The 21351-nt window shown below is 40.5% G+C and overlaps 1 protein-coding gene and 1 long non-coding RNA gene across 2 annotated transcripts in view; both read left to right on the top strand.

Moving 5' to 3' along the window:
- Positions 1 to 1982: 1982 nt before the first annotated feature.
- The window catches only part of ppp2r2aa (protein phosphatase 2, regulatory subunit B, alpha a), a 54633-nt gene continuing 35264 nt past the window's right edge, over positions 1983 to 21351 (top strand). The window contains exons 1-2 of the mRNA XM_034169823.1: positions 1983 to 2479; positions 2764 to 2841. Of these exons, the coding sequence (XP_034025714.1) occupies positions 2473 to 2479; positions 2764 to 2841 (85 nt within the window). The 5' untranslated portion in view covers positions 1983 to 2472. The remainder of the gene's footprint in view (positions 2480 to 2763; positions 2842 to 21351) is intronic.
- LOC117510203 lies at positions 3569 to 19795 on the top strand. The gene is made up of 3 exons (XR_004560645.1): positions 3569 to 3580; positions 8351 to 8355; positions 19694 to 19795. It is a non-coding gene; the product is annotated as an uncharacterized LOC117510203 (long non-coding RNA).

The raw sequence follows: 21351 nt of genomic DNA, 5'->3' as shown, positions 1-21351 counted from the left end.
CCCGGCTTTCCACCAGTCTGAGCGGGCCCTGTCTCGGCTCTGCAGGCACCATCACCAGCTTCAGCATTATTATTCCTTTGTTACTCATTATTGTAAATAAATCTCCTTTCCTTCACACCTGTTCTCGTCATTGCTCCCAGAATTTGAATCCATCGCCTGACCGGTCCGGTCCCATCCGGACCTCTAACCATAACACAGATTTTTGCTTGGCCGACAGTGTGCTTATCGAACAGATCACAATATTAACCAATTCCAAACCCTTCATGGTGAAATATGGGGTGTCTCAGGGTTGTGGCGGACATTCAACACATAATGGACATTGTGGACATAATTCACTGTACCGAGTGTGTTTCCTGTTCAGTAAGTAGTAACAAAACCAGATGTGCAAAGTGCATACCAAAGTGTCGCCACTTGTGGTTAGAGTGGGTCTCCTGTTCTGCATGTGTTAACATGCCAAAGGTGTGCATATTGATGTTTCCTGTCTTGGCCTCTGTGTGGGTAATTGGCAATATGTATTCCTGCTATGCATATTACAAACTGTCTTGGTTATTGATGCTTCCTGTCTTGGGCAATGTGTATTCCAGCTGTCTGGGCCCTGCTGTGTTTTTCCTGTCAGGGTCTGAGCTGTTACAAAAGTCTGTGTGTGAATCAACAGAATAAAGTGACACACCGTTGCATTTCATCCGCTGAAATTCGTACAGGATTCTGTTATTGTCCCATTGTTCTTTTCACTTCATAAGCACTTCCTGGACACATATTGTGAAGATATCAATTAACTTTTCACTGACAACACTCACTTTTACATACCCATAAAGACAAACCTTCCTCATATAAAGATTTTGCAGGTCTCTGGCTTCAGTCCATGGGGTCTATGTCATAATTTCCTACTTCTAAATCAAGGGTCACCAACCCTGTTCCTGGAGGGCACGACCCTGCATGTTTTCTAACTCTCCCTGTTCCACTCCCAGGCAATTAACTCCAGGAACAGGGTTGGTGACCCCTGAGATACAGATTTGAACAAAAGATCATAATGGTCAGTACGTATTTGTGATTGACTGATGATGAAGTCACAATAAAGCAGGGGTCACCAACCCTGTTCCTGGAGAGTCCCTGCCCTGTATGTTTTCCACGTCAACCTACTTAAGTTAGACCTTTAAAAAAAGTGGTGTCTTCCAGCTGTTGATTGGCTGAGCACATCTGATAGACTTAATTGCCTGGGAGTGGAACAGGGAGAATTAGAAAACATACAGGTGCCCTCCATGAACAGGGTTGGTGACCCCTGTTCTAAATTCTGAAACAGATGGATTCTCTTGAAAATCCATCTGCATACAGTTGTTATGTACAGGCAATCTAGTTATAGAGACCAAAATCTATTTCGTACCAGACAATAAAAACGTTTATTTCTGCTATAAAGTTCAATATTTATGGGGAGCCTGCCTCAAATGGTCAGTCAGAACTGTTTTTGGCACTTCCACTTTGGCTTCCTTGCTCAAATTAAAATAGGAAGTGAGTCAGTAGGTGACAGATTTTTTTTTTTTTTTTTGCACCATTGCTTTGGAATAGTTTGCCAGTCCAGATCAGGTGGTTCAAGTTTTTAAAACTAAACTCAAGATTATTGATTTAGTCTCAGGTACCTATGCTGGCTGAGGGTGTCTAAATCATATCTTACTGAATTAAGTTTTATGTATTATTACCTTATTTTTTGGTTTTAATAATTGCATATTTATTATACTTTTATTGATTTTATGGTGTGCCGCACTTTGTTATAAAATGCTACATAAATTGTTTTAATTATAAATATAAATAAATACAGTAGTTACACTTTTCGGAAATTATTATTATTTTAAATAATGTAACATGTTTTTTTAAGTACCCCTTACAACCCCAATATTGCCAAAGAAAATTTTCATATTCTTGACCATTCGAATCCCATACTTTGTGTGTGCGTTCGATTTGACAACGTCGTTATTTACATGGGCGGAGTTTAGCTATAAAACTCTTGTCCAAAAGTGTTATTTAGTTTTATTGGAAAGCAGATACGCGGCAAATTAAAAATAAATTCACAGTATTTGGAGAAACAAAAGTCACGTTCCTCGGGAAGGCTCAGGAATGAATCCGGTGCGAACGTGCCCTCCAATCTGGTTTCTCGGTGTGAAGGCTGTTGAACGCCGCCCGAGTTGCGCCATTTTGAAAGTAGTAGGGAGAGAGGGAGCGGCAGGAGGGAAATCTCAAAGTAGAGTTCAAAGTCTGAATATATTCCCTCAACATTTTCACTTTACCCAGTCGAAAGCACTTTTGCCCTTTTTTCTAAAAAGCTTTACTCCAGGGAGGACTTTTGCTATCTTCTGACTATCGATAGGAGCCCTGCCCGTTTCATTCCTGCACTGCTCAGAACCGATCCGGATCAGCCCAGCTCCCGGTCCAGAGCTTCAGCCCGTTGCAGGGATCTGCCCTGTCTTTGCGTCGCTCACCATGGCAGGTAAAACTACACAGCACAGGGTAATATGTCTTAAAACGTATGCTGTCCGACACATGATGGGCTGTGGTTAACATTAGCTAGCTGCTAGCTTCATTTCCAACACGCTACATGTCAGTAACGTAACCCAGCGTGGAAATGTCGCTTTTCCCAGCGTGGTGTTTCCTCAAACCCACTGTAACTGGTATTCCAGACGCTTTTCGTGTGTAAGAAGTGAGATGTGGCCCGTGTTTTAGCCGCGGGCTAACGCCTGTGAAGTTGTGATGCTAACTGTGGCTGTGCTGCAGGAGCCGATGATGACAGCGGGGATGTGCACTGGTGCTTCGCTCAGGTCAAAGGGGCCATCGACGACGATGTGGCCGAAGGTAAGAACCCCGAACTGAACCCCAAGCAGCTCAGGGCTGAATAAAAAAAACAAAAAAAAAACGTTTTCATCTGATCTCTACCAACCTTGGTGGAATCTTACTTGAAGGAAGAACCCCATTATATTTGGTCTTCATCAGCATCAGCATGTGGAACCTAGATCAGTTCGTATTTCAACCTGGCAAATGTCAGTTACTCAAAACGAAGTGGCTATTGATACCATACCATGTTTTGCCACGTCATACAACATCCAATAGAAACTTTTATGATTATCGGGAGGTAGAGAGAGATATCATGGTATCCACGTAGTGCTGCGTTGGAAAGATCGATTGCCAATTTTAAATCAATTCTCATTTTAATTGTCACAGATTGATTCATATAAACAAAGATTGATTTAATATATATCTACATACATAAAGGGCTACGTCTGTCTGTCTGTCTTTCCGGAATAATCTCCCAAACTATAATATGAACTGAAAATTACCCCCAAAATAGCCATTTATGTAAGACCATACAGTGTTGTACCATGTGCTTTTCATGCTGCCACTTCTGTCTTTCTGTCTGTCCGGGATAAATTCCCAAACTTTAATATGTAGTCGTAAAAACTATATATATTCTGAATCCTCATGACATGGGGAACAAACTGGTACCATTTTTTTAAAAGTTGAACTGAAAATTACCCCCAAAATAGCCGGCTGTGGGTATGACCAGGCAGATTCAAATTTCTAGCACTCTACATGTGTTGGCTATCTCTGTTTATTTAATCCCTTTCTACAGCACACTCAGCACAGCCACAGGACGCTCAGCAAAACATGCTTAGGCTGAGGCTGTGGGTATGACCAGGCAGATTCAAATTTCCAGCCCTGTATATGTGTTGGCCATCTCTGTTTATTTAATCCCTTTCTTCGGCTACTTTATGTTCTCAACTGTTAAGCACCTGACTGTCCTGTACAACCCAGTTTGCCTTCCTGTCTGAATACATTCATTTTATGTTTGTAAAATTGCAATGTAAAAACAGTGAAATACACCACTACCTCAATTTTGATTCACTGATATTTACATTTACTGTTACCTACCTTTTCTGTGTAATTTTGTTAGAAATTTGATTGCAGAACAAAGTCTGCATTTGGGGGCTTCAAATGTGTTTGTCTTTTAACCAAGTATTTCCACTTAGTTTGGGGGGTCCACCTTTTATAGTTCTGCTGGACAAACATTAGGCCATTAACTATTATATGCTATATGCTTGCTTAACTATTATATTTATAAGACATCAGCATTACAAAAACAAATGTTGGGCAATTGTTTTGATTAAATTGATTGGTATTTGGTTTATGTCTAAAACAAGTTAACCCGTGCAGCGCCGGGTACCCCAGCTAGTGTGTGTGTGTGTCTATATATATATATATATATATATATATATATATATATATATATATATATATATATATATATATATATATATATATATATATATGTATATATGTGTGTGTGTGTGTGTGTGTGTCAGGGCTGTGAAAACTCCGGATTTGTGCAGCATGTCTGTGTCACGGAGCAACGTCGCACAGAGAGAAGATGGCAAGAAAGACGGTTTGAAAAAGCCTTATAAGGACAAGAATCTGTGGAATTGTCGCTGGCTTCATCAACACACCTGAAAGATAAAAGAAATGTGAAAAGTGAAATGTACCCTCTCAGGAAACACGGTAAGAATTTTTCTCTCCCTGGAAAATAAACATTCTGCTGTTCAAATAGGATTTTAGACAAGATTATGTGACTTTTTTTCCACTAATCTAGACTTTCTTTCATTGTAAAAAAGACATTGTGGCTTTGAATGGATTTAGGCTGCATGAATTTACACAAGAATATAAATGACTTTTTACTATAAGGCATGTTATTGATATTTTCCCATGATTTGTCAAATATTCTACAAGCTTTAGCTGTGGTTTTTGAAATGCTGTAACAGTCTTTTCAGTCTTCATAAATTTCATGCAGTTTAATTGTTCTGAGTTAATGCATAATTTGGTTTACAATTAAAAGGAAAATCATTTCAGTCCTGCTTCCACGTCATATTCTGTTCTTTCAACATGATCATTGACAGGTCAAATAAAAGGTTGAATGTAGGATCATGTAAATATGCACTAATTTTGAGATTTGTTCTTCCAGAAGATGCTGAAAAAGTATCATTAGATAAAAAAATTTAATTCTTGGCCATAGACCCCAGCTCCTGGACACTGCACCCCCCCTCCCCAGACCCCCTGCATATTTTCCTCGGATTTCACAATTTTCATTTCACAGCCCTGATATATACACACACACTTCTTGCCAGCATTATAACAGCGTGCCTGAAAAAAATTATGCTGCAATTGGTTCATTACGCTGTTTCCGAGGGTGTGTAACGGAAAAAATTAAATTATAATTTTTCTACATTGATTGCGGAGTAGCTGCTTCTAATTTAGAAGCGGCATGTCCACAGTTTATTCTTCACCCTCTGTCAAAGCCATTTCAAGATATCATTCGTAACTACCAGGACTGTTGTTGCGGGCAAGAAAAGAAATTTGTACGCCATTTTAATTCACAGGGTTTTTTTTTTTTTTTTCCTTCGTTCCTCCTAATGTGCCATTTCCGTGGGACAGTGCTTGAAAGTTCTCTGGTGTCGACTGTGGGAGAACTTTTCCCAGAGCTGCATTCTCCTGCTGCAGGAGAACTTTTCTCATAGCTGCGTTCACCTACTGCAGGAGAACTAGAACTTAAGAGAACTTCTCCTCGCTGCAGGAGAACTTTTCAGCGTGCTGCGCAGCAAGCGCTGCAGGTGCAAGTTTTTGTAGGGGAGACCAGGGCCATTTTCTTTTTTGAAAATTTTTAAATTTAGAATTCTCTGAAACACTTAAGTATTATAACTAGACAATCAGGTAACAGCTCAAAAAATGCTTTTAATAACACTAACTCAAGTTGAGATCGAATCGAAACAAAATAATCAAATCGATTCTTGAAATTTGAATGGATACCCAGTCCTACAGCCAAGCTGTACAGCAGGCAATAGAGGAGGTTATATGATGACAGACTTCTGGGTTTTATATTGGTTGGGCTTTAGTTTGAGTTATTAAGGTCAGGGCTGTGCATGAACCGTGATGTTGAGTACTGGATGCGACACTAATAGCAACTCAATGTTTGTGTACAGCCCCATGCCCCATATTAGGATTCGGCCAATATGGTTTTATCAGGACAGACACCAATTATTTCCAATATCGGGGACTGATAACATTTGTTATTTTCAGTTAAAAAAAAAAATGTCTAAATTGAGAATAACACAAACTCTCAAAAGGTCTTTCACTTCAAAAGCTTAAAGCAGTGTGCATTGCTCTAAAACCCCTATTTTTTTTTCAATGGCAAGCCCCTCACAGAGGTGTGGCGCCAAGTAAAGTGGAAAAAACTGACGCTGCGTGCCGCTCAACTGTGTGCACTGCCGCTTGTCGTCAGCAAGCCGCAGTCTAAGTCCAACCAAATATAACTTTCACTTGGCACGACGTGACGTATGTTTTTGCAGCCAACACAAACGTGTCCAGCTCAAACACAGAAGACAAAGTGCAGAACTGATGTACAGTCATCTGCCACTTTATTAGGTACACCTTGCTGGACCCCATTTTTGTCTTCTGAACTGTTAATTCTTCACTGCATAGATTCAACACGGTGTTTGAAACAGTCCTCAGAGATGTTGTTCCATATCGACATGATGGCATCACGCAGTTGCCCATTAAACCAGTCTGCCCGTTCTCCTCTGACATCAACAAGGCATTTTTGTCCACACAACTGCTGCTCACTGGATATCTTCTCTTTGTCGGCCCATTCTCTGTAAACCCCAGAGATGATTGTGTATGAAAATCCCAGTAGATCAGTTGTTTCTGAAATACTCAGACCAGCACTTCTGGCACCAACAACCATGCCACATTCATCCATCCATCCATCTTCTACTGCTTAGTCCACTTAAGGGACGCGGGGGGCTGTAGCCTATCCCAGCAGTCATAGGGCGTGAGGCGGGGTACACCCAGGACAGGACGCCAGTCTGTCGCAGGGCCACAAACAGGCAAACAAACACAGACACACCCACACCTTAGGACAATTGAATGATTCCAATCCACCTAACCTGCATGTCTTTGGATGTGGGAGGAAACTGGAGCACCCGGAGGAAACCCACGCAAACATCGGCAGAACATGCAAACTCCACACAGAAAGGCCACGGGAATCGAACCCACCACCTTCTCGCTGTGAGGCAACAGTGCTAACCACTAAGTAGAGAAGCTTGAATCTTCGACTGGACTGGGTTGCTTGACGCGAGGACGTTTCGCTTCAAATTGCAGAAGCTTCCTCAGCTAAAATTCTTGCTCTGGAAGTCTGACTTCTGTCTGACTCTTGTAGAGATGAATAAACAGAAGCCAACAAAAGCTGGAGTTTTAAACCTAACCAGTTTTTAAACCTAACCAGACCCCTCCTACTGAGAGGCAGACTGCTATAGGCTAGTGACTAAACAATAGCTCTAATTAGCAACTGTTGTACTCTAGTTAGCACTCTCCTAATGACAGGGCAGCTGTCCCTCCTAATGATGGGATGGATGCCTTTCCTGATTGCTCCCTTGATGACGTGAATGACTCATTACAATGAACAAAAGACTGAAACTCCTTTGACCTGAGTACCCCATTGTAAACAGGGGATAAAGCATGTCTCAGACCCCCTCCCCCGTTAAGGCTGGGTTTGAAACGTTTCACAAAGAATGCCTCCTTGACCCCTCTCTCAAACCATTTCTTCTCTCTGGCTAATATTTTATCTTACTTGTCCTCAAATGTGTGGTTAGTGTCTTTAAGGTGGAGATGAACTGCAGACTGAAGTCCACTGGCGCCCTCTCTGCGGTGCTGGTATAGCCTTTTGTTTAAAGGTTGCTTAGTCTCACCTATGTAGTGTTCGTTACAGTTTTCCTGACATCTGTTAGAATACACTACATTGCTCTGTTTGTAACTAGGGATCATGTCCTTAGGGTGAACTAATTTCTTTCTCAAGGTGTTAACCGGTTTAAAGTAAACTGGGATTTTGTGCTGTCTGAAGATCCTCTGTAGTTTTTCCCCTACTCCTGCTAAATAAGGGAGAGACACTCCTCTTCTTCTTGTGTCTGTCTCCTGTCTATCTGGTCTCTTTGTTTTCTGGGACTTCTGCACTTTGTCCAGGGACCATTGTGGGTACCCACATACTGTGAGGGCTTTCCGGACACGTTGTTGTTCTTTAGCCCTTCCCTCTGCAGTTGTGGGCACCTGTAGGGCTCTGTGTTGAAGCGTCCTGATTACCCCGAGCTTGTGTTCAAGGGGGTGGTTTGAGCCAAAGAGCAGATATTGGTCAGTGTGAGTTGGTTTTCTGTAAACCCCTGTCTGGAGCTGCCTGTTCTCTCCAATCGTAACATCACAGTCTAAGAAGGCTATATGGTTGTTTCTGGCATCCTCACGTGTGAACTTGATATTGGCGTCCACAGAGTTGATGTGTTCTGTAAAGTCCTCAACTTCCTGTTGCTTGATTTTAACCCATGTGTCATTAACATATCTGAACCAGTGACTGGGAGAGATGCCCGTGAAAGACGTCAAGGCTATCTTCTCCACTCGCTCCATGTACAGATTGGCCACAATGGGGGATACCGGAGACCCCATCGCACAACCATGAATCTGCCTGTAGTAATTCCCCCTAAACAGGAAATACGTGGTGTTGAGACAGATCTCCAAGAGTTGGCAGATGTGGTCTGGTGTAAGTTTGGTCCTTTCAAGTAGAGACACATCCTCCAGCAGTCTCTGCCTCACAGCTGCGACGGCCTCAGCGGTGGGGATGCAGGTGAACAACGAAGTCACATCAAATGACACGATTGTTTCATCTGCCTCCAGCTGCAGGTCCTTGATCTTGTTCACAAAATCTTGTGTGTTCTCCACATGGTGGTCTGAGTTACCTACTAGAGGAGCCAAAATCCACTTGAGGTGCTTGGCCAAATTGTACGTGATGGAATCTGTGCTACATACAATAGGCCTGAGTGGCACATCCTGTTTGTGGATTTTGGGCAGTCCATAGATGCACGGAGTGGCGTCCCCAGGGTACAGCCTGTAGTATGTCTGCCTGTCGATGAGTCCCTCTTTCTCCAGGTTTTGGAGGTAGCTAATGATTTTCTTCTTAAGAAGCCAAAGAGCAGATATTGGTCAGTGTGAGTTGGTTTTCTTCTTAAGAAGGTTTTCTTCTTAAGAAGGTTTTCTTCTTAAGAAGAAAATCATCTATCAAGTTCACACGTGAGGATGCCAGAAACAACCATTTAGCCTTCTTGGACTGTGATGTTACGATTGGAGAGAACAGGCAGCTCCAGACAGGGGTTTACAGAAAACCAACTCACACTGACCAATATCTGCTCTTTGGCTCAAACCACCCCCTTGAACACAAGCTCAGGGTGATCAGGACGCTTCAACACAGAGCCCTACAGGTGCCCACAACTGCAGAGGGAAGGGCTAAAGAACAACAACGTGTCCGGAAAGCCTTCACAGTATGAGGGTACCCACGATGGTCCCTGGACAAAGTGCAGAAGTCCCAGAGAACAAAGAGACCAGATAGACAGGAGGTGGAGACAAGAAGAAGAGTGTCTCTCCCTTATTTAGCAGGAGTAGGGGAAAAACTACAGAGGATCTTCAGACAGCACAGAATCCCAGTTTACTTTAAACCGGTTAACACCTTGAGACAGAAATTAGTTCACCCTAAGGACATGATCCCTAGTTACAGAGCAATGTAGTGTATTCTATCAGATGTCAGGAAAACAGCTGCCCTGTCATTAGGAGAGTGCTAACTAGAGCACAATAGTTGCTAATTAGAGCTATTGTTTAGTCACTAGCCTATAGCAGTCTGCCTCTCAGTAGGAGGAGTCTGGTTAGGTTTAAAACTCCAGCTTTTGTTGGCTTCTGTTTATTTGTCTCTAGAAGAGTCAAACAGAAGTCAGATTTCCAGAGCAAGAATTTTAGCTGAGGAAGCTTCTGCGATTTGAAGCGAAACGTCCTTGCGTCAAGCAACCTAGTCCAGTCGAAGATTCAAGCTTCTCTACTATGGAAACCACCTGGACAACTGAGAGCCTACACAGAAACTAACCACTAAGCCACCGTGCCGCCCATGCCACATTCAGTGCCACTCAAATCCCCCTTCCCCATTCTGATGCTTGGTTTGAACTTCAGCAAATCATCTTAACAACGTCTCAATGCATTGAGTTGCTGCCATGTGATTGACCAATTAGCTATTTGTGTTAAGCAGTTGAACAGGTGTACCTAATAAAGTGGCCTGTGAATGTTTCAGAGGAATTTTCAGCACTTACAGCATTTACACATGGCAGTTTCCAAAGAAAAGTCTTTAAAAATAGTAATTCATGTTTTGAATCTTGTTTTTGTTTGTTTGTTTTTTTACCTCAAGTTTAATTTTTCATGATTTACCATGTTGAAGTTAAAAAAATCTTACGAAATCTTAAGTGTGTGTGTGTGTGTGTGTATATATGTATGTATGTATATATATATATATATATATATATATATATATATATATATATATAATGGGTTTCTGCTGATGCTGTCCAGCAGAAACCCCATTGATTCAAAAATCAAGGCAGGACACAAGCTGTAAAATGTACTGCGTCCCTGGGGCGTACATTCTCAAATGCGCGAAAGCGTTCAACGTTGTCTCTGTTTTGTTCGATTCTGCTCGCTGCTGTCATCTCCTCTCTCTCGTTTCCACAGCAGGAGGAGTCAGCCTGCTGTGTAAGCATAGATCTGTAAAGGCCACTGCACCCCTCTATCCAGAAAGCTTGGAAGAATAAATAGAATTGGTTAACAATTTTATTTTTTTTTTTCTTCCAAGCTAGGAACTTAAAAGCCAACACATACTGAGTCACATTTCTGTTTCCTGACTGCGCATTTAAAAACACAACAGCACTTATTACATTACACTTCTTGTGAGTAGTGAAAAATAAATAATAATAAACGTACTGCAGAGTACGGTAAAGTCATCCAACGTGAATGACAAACATTTAATGGAAAAAAGTTGACATTTGCACTCTGTCTGACATTATTAAAGTGTCTTATGCAGCTCTCTGCTGCTCAGATTAAAGAGACAGTATGTAGAATTTTTTTAACACAGCAGAAAACACTACCCAGCAATATCAATTTGTTTTTAAGTGTTGATGACTGTTTAATAAATGACATGAAATATAATGAAATATGAAGTGTGCATCATATTTAAATCAAATTGGCTCAAGTTGTGGTTTTTACAATAGTTAAAAAAAAAACTCGCAGGAGTCAGTGGCCAAAACCTGTAATGTAAACCCTGTGTTTTCTATATCCGCTTATTCCAATTAAGGGTTGCTGGGGAGCTGGAGTCTATCCCAACATTCATAGAGCAAGAGGTAGAGTACACCATGGACAGGATGCCAGTCTGTCTGGGGAAAAAAAAAAAAAAATCCAGACCAGATTATAAATCATTTCTTCCAAGTTTTTAAGTTGTGTGGGTCCTGATATCACAAAAAAAAAAACCAGAGTGCATCTGAAAAATGCAGGACAGATTCATAGTCATTTTGATTCACATTTAGAGTCTCACATTGGGTCCAGCTTTGACACTGACATGAGAGTGGCACGTGCCTAAATCGACATAAAATCAAACCAGATTAATCAACCAAAAAAAAAAATTCTCGTCTGTCTGTCAAACTGAAAGAGTACAAATCTGGGTTCCACTGCACTGCAAAGTGCATCTGAAGATTTTAATTAAAGGCCCGGTCACGCCGCACACGGCATTAGCTGAACGAAGGAAAAAAGTGACAAATCGTCGAGAAAAAGTGGGCGAATGAGCCTGGATTTCTCCCATCACCGAAAAGCCTGCGAGTGCAGAGCCCATAAAAGACCGAAAAGAAACTGAAACTAACAAAAGAAAAACAAAGCGAACGGCAACCTTGATGCTTTAAAATAAAATCACAATGAAGCACCAGCATGTGATCATTTCTGCAGCGAGTCTGTGCTGTCCATAGCCACCTGCAGCTGCGTTGTCTTGACAGCGTGTGCATGCATACTCGCATCACAGCCAGAGACGTTGAAAGGCTGGAGGTTGGACGAAGTTGGATGACAATGGAACGCTGACAGTACAGGAACTACGCAAACAATGAGGAACCATCAAGACAGAAAGAAAAATGGAACACGGACGAATTGAGGTTGTCGTCGGGATTCGTTCACATTTTTAAACAGTTTGAAAATTCTGACGAAGCGCCAGCTACAAAGCTGGACGATGGTTAATCGATGTCTCTGAAAGTCAGCATAAATCCAGATTCTTGTTTTGTTTTGGATTCGGTGTCCTTCATTAGTGCTGTGTGATCAGGGCTTAATGAAGGGGTGCTGTAACATCGCTAACCATAATGTTGCAAACAAAATTAAAAGACTCAACTCGGCTATATCATCGCTTTCCCCCCCCCCCCCCCCCCCCCCCCCCAGCAGAAAATTCAGTGTTTTTTGTTGCCATTGCGTAATCCTTCACATGCCCAGTGTCTATGCCTGTCATCATAGCAGAATTCTTGTCATCTGCAGTGGCAGACTGCAGGTGACAATGTAAGGTGCTGTGGTTTTCAGTGTTAATGAAATGCATGATGATTTACTTAATTGAAAGATACAACAGAGATTTAGCATTTTGTACAGTATTGTATGAAGTACTGGGTCTGATGGTAGCTAACAAAGTTAACTTTTTGTGAGGTTGTTGATTTATTTTTTGCTGTAATAGTACATAAATTATTCACATTTACTTGAGTAAAATCATAGTCCATCTTTTCTCCTTGTTAAATATAAAAGAGCAAAAGTTGAAAATTGGCACCAAACATTGAGAATTTTTTAGTTTGGACAGCAAGTACCGTCGTGGTGCATTGTAGCTGCACTCACATTTACTGCCAGTATGTGATCACAGCGTAACCCGTATCCAAGTCCTAACCGTAAACCATTTATGATGAATTAATTTTCAAGTCTCAGTGTGCATTCACAATGTGACAGGTTGAAACAACTGATCAATAATGGATTGACATCATTTGCATGGTGGCAAAATTAATGAATTAATCGGTCTGTGGTATATTTGGAGCTCTGAATGATCGGACAACTACCGAATATGAGTGTGCAGTGCTTCCAGACCCAAACAGAAAGCGCACAGATAAAACTAATGTCTAGCAGATGTCCACTGGGAAGCTAATCAACCAGTACAGGACAAAACGGTTAAACAACATGCAACCACTAGGCATCCTCTCCACTTGATGTCCATCAAAAAGTTTTGAACATGCACAAAACTTCTTGATGGACATCAGCTGGCAAGGAATGAATTTAACAAATGAGAAACTTGGTCCATCGATGTTAAAGCTTCACTGTCCCTTTACAGAATGTCAAATCTCGAGCCTTCAAGTACTTTTGTTTCTGGGTGAGGCCGAGAATATTTTTGAAGTATCCTCATATTCCATAGCCATATCTGCTGCTCACATTCATGTGAATGAATTTCAGTTTGCAATGGCAAGGAGAGACATGATGCTCACTACATAGCCAAAAACAGGACAAAATATTCAACGGGATGCCGAAAATATAACTGGAAATAAAGAATGGCTAGAACACGTGAGTGGGGCTGATACCAAAACTTTTCACCGGTACTGTTAATTGCTCATGGTAGACTTGAAACGTTTCAGTGACAAGGTGATAGTATTGGTGCACACATAACGTGCGGTGACTTTTATTCCCAGTAACCACTGGTGCACCAAGTTGAAAGCAGCTCTCTAAATAAAGGCAACTGTTGATCCCACCTGGAGAAGAAAACCTGTTTTCTCCAGAATATTAGGGCATATTGAATATAACTACTTTAATAGACCTAAGGGTCAAAACATGTGATCCTTCTAGTTGTCGCAGGCTAATTGTTTGGCATTATACACTGGATCAGTGTGTTTGTATGTTTCTCATGAAACATCTTTAATTTATGTAGATTATTTTCAAACGATGCAGGAGTTGCAAATAAAGTGGAAAATCAGAGGAACTGGCATAACTAAGTTAGTGATTGTGACCGAGGTGAATTTAAGACTGTGGGTGAGTAGTTCATGGAGTTTGTCCATCAGTTATATTCACATGGTGCTGAAACACTTGTGTTTACAATACATGATGGACATATTTGTGTGTAAATGGTTGTGTAGTTATTTACAGTAAGCTTTGCAAGAGAACCCTCATAAATGTGAGCCTCTCCTTGTGTCAATACACAAAGCAGTACATGAGCTTGGAGCTCAAATGTAGCGTATTATGACACTTTTATTTGATTCCTGTAGAAGAAATACTTGATAGTGTTTCCCTTTGGATTGTTCTGTGGTGGCAGCTGGCCCCACCTGCACTTTTGTCAGCTTCTTCCCCATCCTTTATTCACTTTGTTCTGTGTAGATTAAACATGGACAGTTTAATGGTAATTATTCCCTCTCTGCCAGTGAAATGAAAGTGTTTTTTTTTTTATCTGGAATGTTCCTCTGACCTTGGAGGTGTGTCAAAGCCTACCATCCTGTGGCGCTGCAATGTTATCAGCAGGAGAGCGTGAACATCCTCACTGAATTAACCTGCTTCAGTCAACTTCTGTGTTTTTAAAACAAATAAATAAATAAATTTCAGACATTTTGGTATGGTGTTTGCCCACATTTGGTTTCAGAGCATATTGGGAAGGTTTTATTGCTATAATATAACAAGTTGTCACAGCCGTGCCCATTTGAGCACACTAAGTCTGCCACAACATATTTTGCTGGACGATATACAAGGTCTATTAGAGAAGTATCGGACCTTTTTATTTTTTTCAAAAACCTAATGGATTTGAATCACGTGTGCTTGCATCAGTCAACCTTGAACTTTCGTGCACATGCGTGAATTTTTTCACGCCTGTCAGTTGCGTCATTTGCTGGTAAGCAGCCTTTGTGTGAGGACATGTGTAGTGCGCTTGGCGGATTTTCATTGCAAGGAAAATGATGGAACGACTGGAGCAGCGCCACATCAAATTTTGCCAGAAACTGGGCGACAGCCAGGTGGAAACCATTCGGAAGATTCAGACGGCTTTCTGTGAATTTTCAGTCGTGTGACTATCCGAGAAATTGTGGAAGAGGTGGGTATGTCACAGCATGTCCTGTGAGACTTAAACACGAAGGTGCCACCGCCACTCTTTTCATGGCCAAATCTTCTGTCACAGTGGAATGTGCCGAAAAAGTGCTGATGTCCACCTCTTCCGCAATTTCTTGGATAGTCACACGACGGTCCCGCAACACCACAGCGTTCACTTTGGAAATGATCTGGTCATTTCAGCATGTTGATGGCCGACCGGAGCGTGGCTCGCTCTCCACCGTTGTGCGGACCTCTTTAAACCGGTTGTACCACTCCTTAATCTGTGTGATGCCCATAGGATTGTCACCGAAAGCCGTCTGAATCATCCGAATAGTTTCCACCTGGCTGTCGCCCAGTTTCTGGAAAAATTTGATGCGGCGCTGCTCCAGTCGTTCCGTCTTTTTCCTTGCAATGAAAATCCGGCAAGTGCAAAACACATGTCCTCACACAAAGGCTGCTTACCAGCAAATGACGGAATCAACAGGCGTGAAAAAATTCACGCATGCGCACGAAGGTTCAAGGTTGGCTGATGCAAGCACACGTGATTCAAATCCATCAGGTTTTTGCAAAAAATAAAAAGGTCCGATACTTTTCTAACAGACCTTGTATATCACGATAAACAATATCATGATATTGTCGTTCCCATTTTAAGACCAAGTTATGCCATTGATATAATGTTGCATAAAAATGCAAGTACATCCTTTCAAAGAGCAATGAACTTTTAATTCTCAAGAACATGTGAAAAATAAATAGTGATTTATATTCCAAATGGGTGATGTGGGCTATTGTCCCCTCAGTGCCTGAAATAATGGGCCGTTTTCTCCATATGACAGGTCCTTCTCAGACATCAATGGTCCTATGAAAAGTGGAATAAAAAAAGCAATAATTCAAGATTTGTCACGTTTTTCATGTATTGTAAGAGTCCCAATTTGATCCATTTTAAGTTGAAACTAAATATGCAAATTTAATATTTCATTAATATGTTTTATATAATGGCTGAGTGGATCCTTGTTAGTTGATTGATGCTTTGTCATGTGACATGGATTATTCATCCCATTGTTGCATTTAGAGTGCAATTTGGTTCCATACGTTTGGTACCATTGCACTCTGCGAACCCCACCCACTAGTGGGGGGCAGCATTTAGCTAAACGTGGAGTTTGTTTTGCTGATGGATGACAATTTGAAGGAGCTAATTGACGGTGCTAATTCTTCTGACACACACAAACAAAACAAATCCACTGCGCTCTAAGCTGTCTGGAGGCATGAAGAGCTGTTAAGCCCCTTTCACACTGGGCCCACTTTGCATTGCATCATGCGGCGTCATGACAACACCACATGGATGCAACCTAGTGCCGAGATGATGAAGCTCAATGCCACAACACCGTGACAGATGCAAAGGACGAAGTGAATCAGATGCCAAAAATTAAACATGTTTAATTTTTTTCTGCATCAAGCACAGGATGCAGAAACGAAGTGGTTTCAACACAAGTCAGGGCAAAGCGATGGTATTCAATGTGACTGGAAGCCACGTCCTCACAATACATTACCAGATGCCAATTTATGATTCCTGCTGTGTTCCATTGTTCCCGAAGTATAAATCATGCAGGATTGTTTTTATTCTGTGTACACAATGCAGTAAAACTACACGCTCAAAGAGCACAAAAAAAACATGGTCATCCTGGCTGCTGCAGCAGCTCCTCGCTCTTAAATTCTCTCACAACTGTGTTTAAATAAAAGTCCTGCTCACAGACTGATTGCCAGAGACAGGACATGTCCACATCCACTAAAAAGTACGGACATTTCCAGTCGACACACAGATGATTCCATCGTGCACACACATGTGAACAATTAAAAGAAAGAAAGAAAGAAAACAAAACTGGCTGGCTGCAGGCAGTTCCTCCTCTCCCCTCAAACTCTGTTTTTTTTTTTTAAAAAAAGGACATAAGTCCTGCTCACAGACTGATTGCCAGGGACAGAACATGTCCACTTCAAGTATAACTCGAGACATCTCCACATTTACTCACGGACGGTTCGTTTGTGCACTCTAGGGTGGTCCATAAAAATGGTCAAAATTTTTTTTTCAAAAAACTTCGTCTCACCCTCTAAATTTGTTGTACCTAACATAAAAACACATCATGTACAATTTCAACTCTAATAATTTTTACTGGTAGCACACAGCCCTTAAAGATTTTGCTGGCAATAACTTTGTCATATAGTATGGTCATTTCCAGATATTTCCAAATTATTTCTGTCAGTTTAATATTGATATGTCAGGACAGAAATTATGGCAATACATTGGAAAATCAAATCTTTTCATATCCCATAAAATAGTTAACACTAAAACATGAATTGTGAGATGCAGTTCTTCTCGTACATGTATCATGCTCCTACAATACCTACATACTGGGGTAGCGAAGATTTTGTAACAATCAAACATTGCATTTTCATTTTATTGATGAAATACTGTTTCATTATTGATAAATTTAAATAAGTCTGTGCTTTATATATTTCCACATATATTTTGATCTAGCTCCAAACAATAATATTCTTTATGCCTTGCAGTACTTAATATTCAAAAATGTATAAATCAGCACAAGAACCAATTATACAGCTGTGTAACATAAGAGAACATCCTTTACATGATAATGATATTTAAGTTGCTTGCATCATGACCAAGATTTGCTGCCGTTTCAGTCAGAATATAGGTGGCACTTCTGTCTGTTGTTTTGGTCCTATCCAATGCTGCTGCAAGTCCTGGTGTTACAACAGCTTTAATTTTACTGGCTTTTTGTGGCACTGGCATAACAAATTCTTCATCTGGACTTTCTGTGTTCTCTTCACTCTGGCTGGAGACAGTGTCAGGTAGTGAGACATTAGATGGTCCAGGCTCCTCCAGTTTCTCGTTGTATTTTGCTTCTGCAGCTTTCCTTTTTTCTGCTCTTTGTTCTTTGGCAGTTTGTATTTTATCTATGCCTGCCATGCATCCCCTTCTACCTTTCTCTCGCTGACCAAGTAGGAACTGTCTGTCATCTTCAAACTTTATCATTGTTAGGACATCCTGATGTGCCATGTCAAACAAGTCCTCCAAAGATTCACAAAACACTGTTTCATCTTTCTTCTGCTTGTCTGTATTGCGATTCTTGGTCTTTTTCAATGTTTTCCATTTTCTGAACACCTTTTCTAACTTTGTGATCAGATGCTGCTTTGCCCTCAGTGGGATTCTAGCTCTCTCCCAAAAAGGAATTGCCATGTCTATAGAGGTCACAGCAGCATCATGGACAGTTTTCTTCAAATCAGTGTGTTTGAAGAAAAATACCTTGAGTATTTGCCCATTTGAGGGCAATTTGTTTCCCTTTATTTCAGTCGGTGGAACCAATAAGGTATACAAATGTTCTACTTCTAGTAGCTGACATGTTTTACTGAAGTTTCCAGTTAATGGTTAAGCATGTTAAGTCAGCAAGTGTCTCTTTTTACATTTATCTCATGTTAGATTCACCATCACCAAAGATCTGAAAGAAAAGAATCTGTGAATTGAAGCAAAATTTTCAGCTTGTAGCCTAAAATAACATTTTTGAAAGTATGTTGTTTGTGAGAAATATTTAAACCCAGGTATAGTTTTAAATTGAATATAAAATTATACTTTAGTTACACTCAGGTGGTTAACTTCTAGCCTCTTTATAAGTGATGTGATTAGATACTGGATAATGGATAACCTATTGCACGGGCACTCGGGCAGCGATAACTGATATATTTACAACCTTCAGCTATGATGTGCTACCTCTAAATATTAATGTATGACAAAAATATTTGGCAGGCTTTCTTTTTTCCCAAAGCATCATAAAATGAAGGGGTGAGAGTAATGAATTTCCAACTTTTAGTTTTTTGAACCACCCTAGCGCACTCGCAGCTCGTGTTCAAAGGAAGAAAAATAAACTATAACAGAAATCAGAGCGCAGCCCTGCACAAGAACAGTTATAAGCTAGAAGAGAAATCAGAGTGCACAGTCTGGCTGCAGCCAGACTGCCTGCAGATCCTCCTCTGCATTCTCACCTCCTCTCTGCCCCCCTGCTGCGCACACCTCACGCAGACATTCCTGTGTCGTCATGATGCCGCAAGAAGCAACTCGAAGCAGGCCGGTGTGAAAGGGGCTTATTAGGAGGAAGTTACAATGGAAAGCTGGACTAATTTCTGACAAGACTTTTTTTCCGCTGCACTGAGGAGGCACAGTTTTTGTTGTTGTTGTTTTTGTTTTTTAAGTACACAAAGTTGGTGCACAGCATCGTGGACTTCATTTTCAGAATTTTTTTTTTTTTCTACTCCTGTTTAAAGTTCGCATTGGATTATTGATGTCAAAGCAACAGTGATGCACAAAAGCTGGACAAATTTCTGATGTGATTTTTCACTGGATTGAGGAAGTACACAGTTTTTTGTTTTTTTTTTTTTTTTGGAAGTACACAGTCAGATGCACCAAAATGTAAGTCCCTTTTCTGTTGTTTGTAAATTAATACAATATAAAATGACAAGGATCCATTTTAGCCGTTATATAAAACAAATAATGAATGTTTTTAACATTCTTTCAAAGGAACAAATATTTAATTCTGTGTCTTGATGAATGGTATGTTCCAGCTTTCACCTCATGAAATATTCGTACCATTGAACTCATAAACGTTCATTATTTGTATAATAGTTCATGTAATTTGATGTTATGCATAGGTCATAAGTAGTGTTTAAAAGGTTAAAAACACATTAATATTGGATGGATATAGTATTTGCTGCTGTATTCAAAACTTACAGTTGCTTTAATTGAAAGAGCTCAGACACTGCTGCACTTTGAGATAAGTGTTCATGTAAATCTTATCTTTTTTCATTAACGTTGAATTGGATTACATCTCTCATAATTATGTACAAAAAAGTTATGAAAATCCCTGGTTCTAAACCAGACTTTCCTGAGAGGGGCTCCAAGGAAAAAAAGGTTGGAAACCACTGATGTAAATATCTTTTATATAATCATTTTCTATCCCCATCCTAAAAGACCATGTTTGAGGAAACAGTGCTGCATTTATTCCTTGTATTGTATGAGCGATTGTCTAGCGTCCTCTTGTATTAGACACTTTGGGGACTTTGTTAAGGGACGCTGCCCTTATTGAATGACAGCTCAGAACTGTGCCAGCCTGTGACGTGGTTGCCTGTTGTGTTGTCAGATAGATGCAAGTGCTTGTCTGAGAAAAGCAACACTTAATACCTGCAAATGACGTTTTTGTACAACTCCTGGCAAAAATTATGGAATCACCGGCCTCGGAGGATGTTCATTCAGTTGTTTAATTTTGTAGAAAAAAAGTAGATCACAGACATGACACAAAACTAAAGTAATTTCAAATGGCAACTTTCTGGCTTTAAGAAACACTATAAGAAATCAAGAAAAAAAAATTGTGGCAGTCAGTAACGGTTACTTTTTTTAGACCAAGCAGAGGGAAAAAAAATATGGACTCACTCAATTCTGAGGAATAAATTATGGAATCACCCTGTAAATTTTCATCCCCAAAACTAACACCTGCATCAAATCAGATCTGCTCGTTAGTCTTCATCTAAAAAGGAGTGATCACACCTTGGAGAGCTGTTGCACCAAGTGGACTGACATGAATCATGGCTCCAACACGAGAGATGTCAATTGAAACAAAGGAGAGGATTATCAAACTCTTAAGAGGGTAAATCATCACGCAATGTTGTAAAAGATGTTGGTTGTTCACAGTCAGCTGTGTCTAAACTCTGGACCAAATACAAACAACATGGGAAGGTTGTTAAAGGCAAACATACTGGTAGACCAAGGAAGACATCAAAGCGTCAAAACAGAAAACTTAAAGCAATATGTCTCAAAAATCGAAAATGCACAACAAAACAAATGAGGAACAAATGGGAGGAAACTGGAGTCAACGTCTGTGACCGAACTGTAAGAAACCACCTAAAGGAAATGGGATTTACATACAGAAAAGCTAAACGAAAGCCATCATTAACACCTAAACAGAAAAAACAAGGTTACAATGGGCTACGGAAAATCAGTCGTGGAATGTGGATGACTGGATGAAAGTCATATTCAGTGATGAATCTCGAATCTGCATTGGGCAAGGTGATGATGCTGGAACTTTTGTTTGGTGCCGTTCCAATGACATTTATAAAGATGACTGCCTGAAGAGAACATGTAAATTTCCACAGTCATTGATGATATGGGGCTGCATGTCAGGTAAAGGCACTGGGGAGATGGCTGTCATTACATCATCAATAAATGCACAAGTTTACGTTGATATTTTGGACACTTTTCTTATCCCATCAATTGAAAGGATGTTTGGG

Source organism: Thalassophryne amazonica, chromosome 5 (assembly GCF_902500255.1).
Source record: "Thalassophryne amazonica chromosome 5, fThaAma1.1, whole genome shotgun sequence".
Lineage (NCBI taxonomy): Eukaryota > Metazoa > Chordata > Actinopteri > Batrachoidiformes > Batrachoididae > Thalassophryne > Thalassophryne amazonica.
The sequence above is the reverse complement of the archived record's forward strand: the minus strand, read 5'-3'. Positions and strand labels throughout refer to the sequence as shown.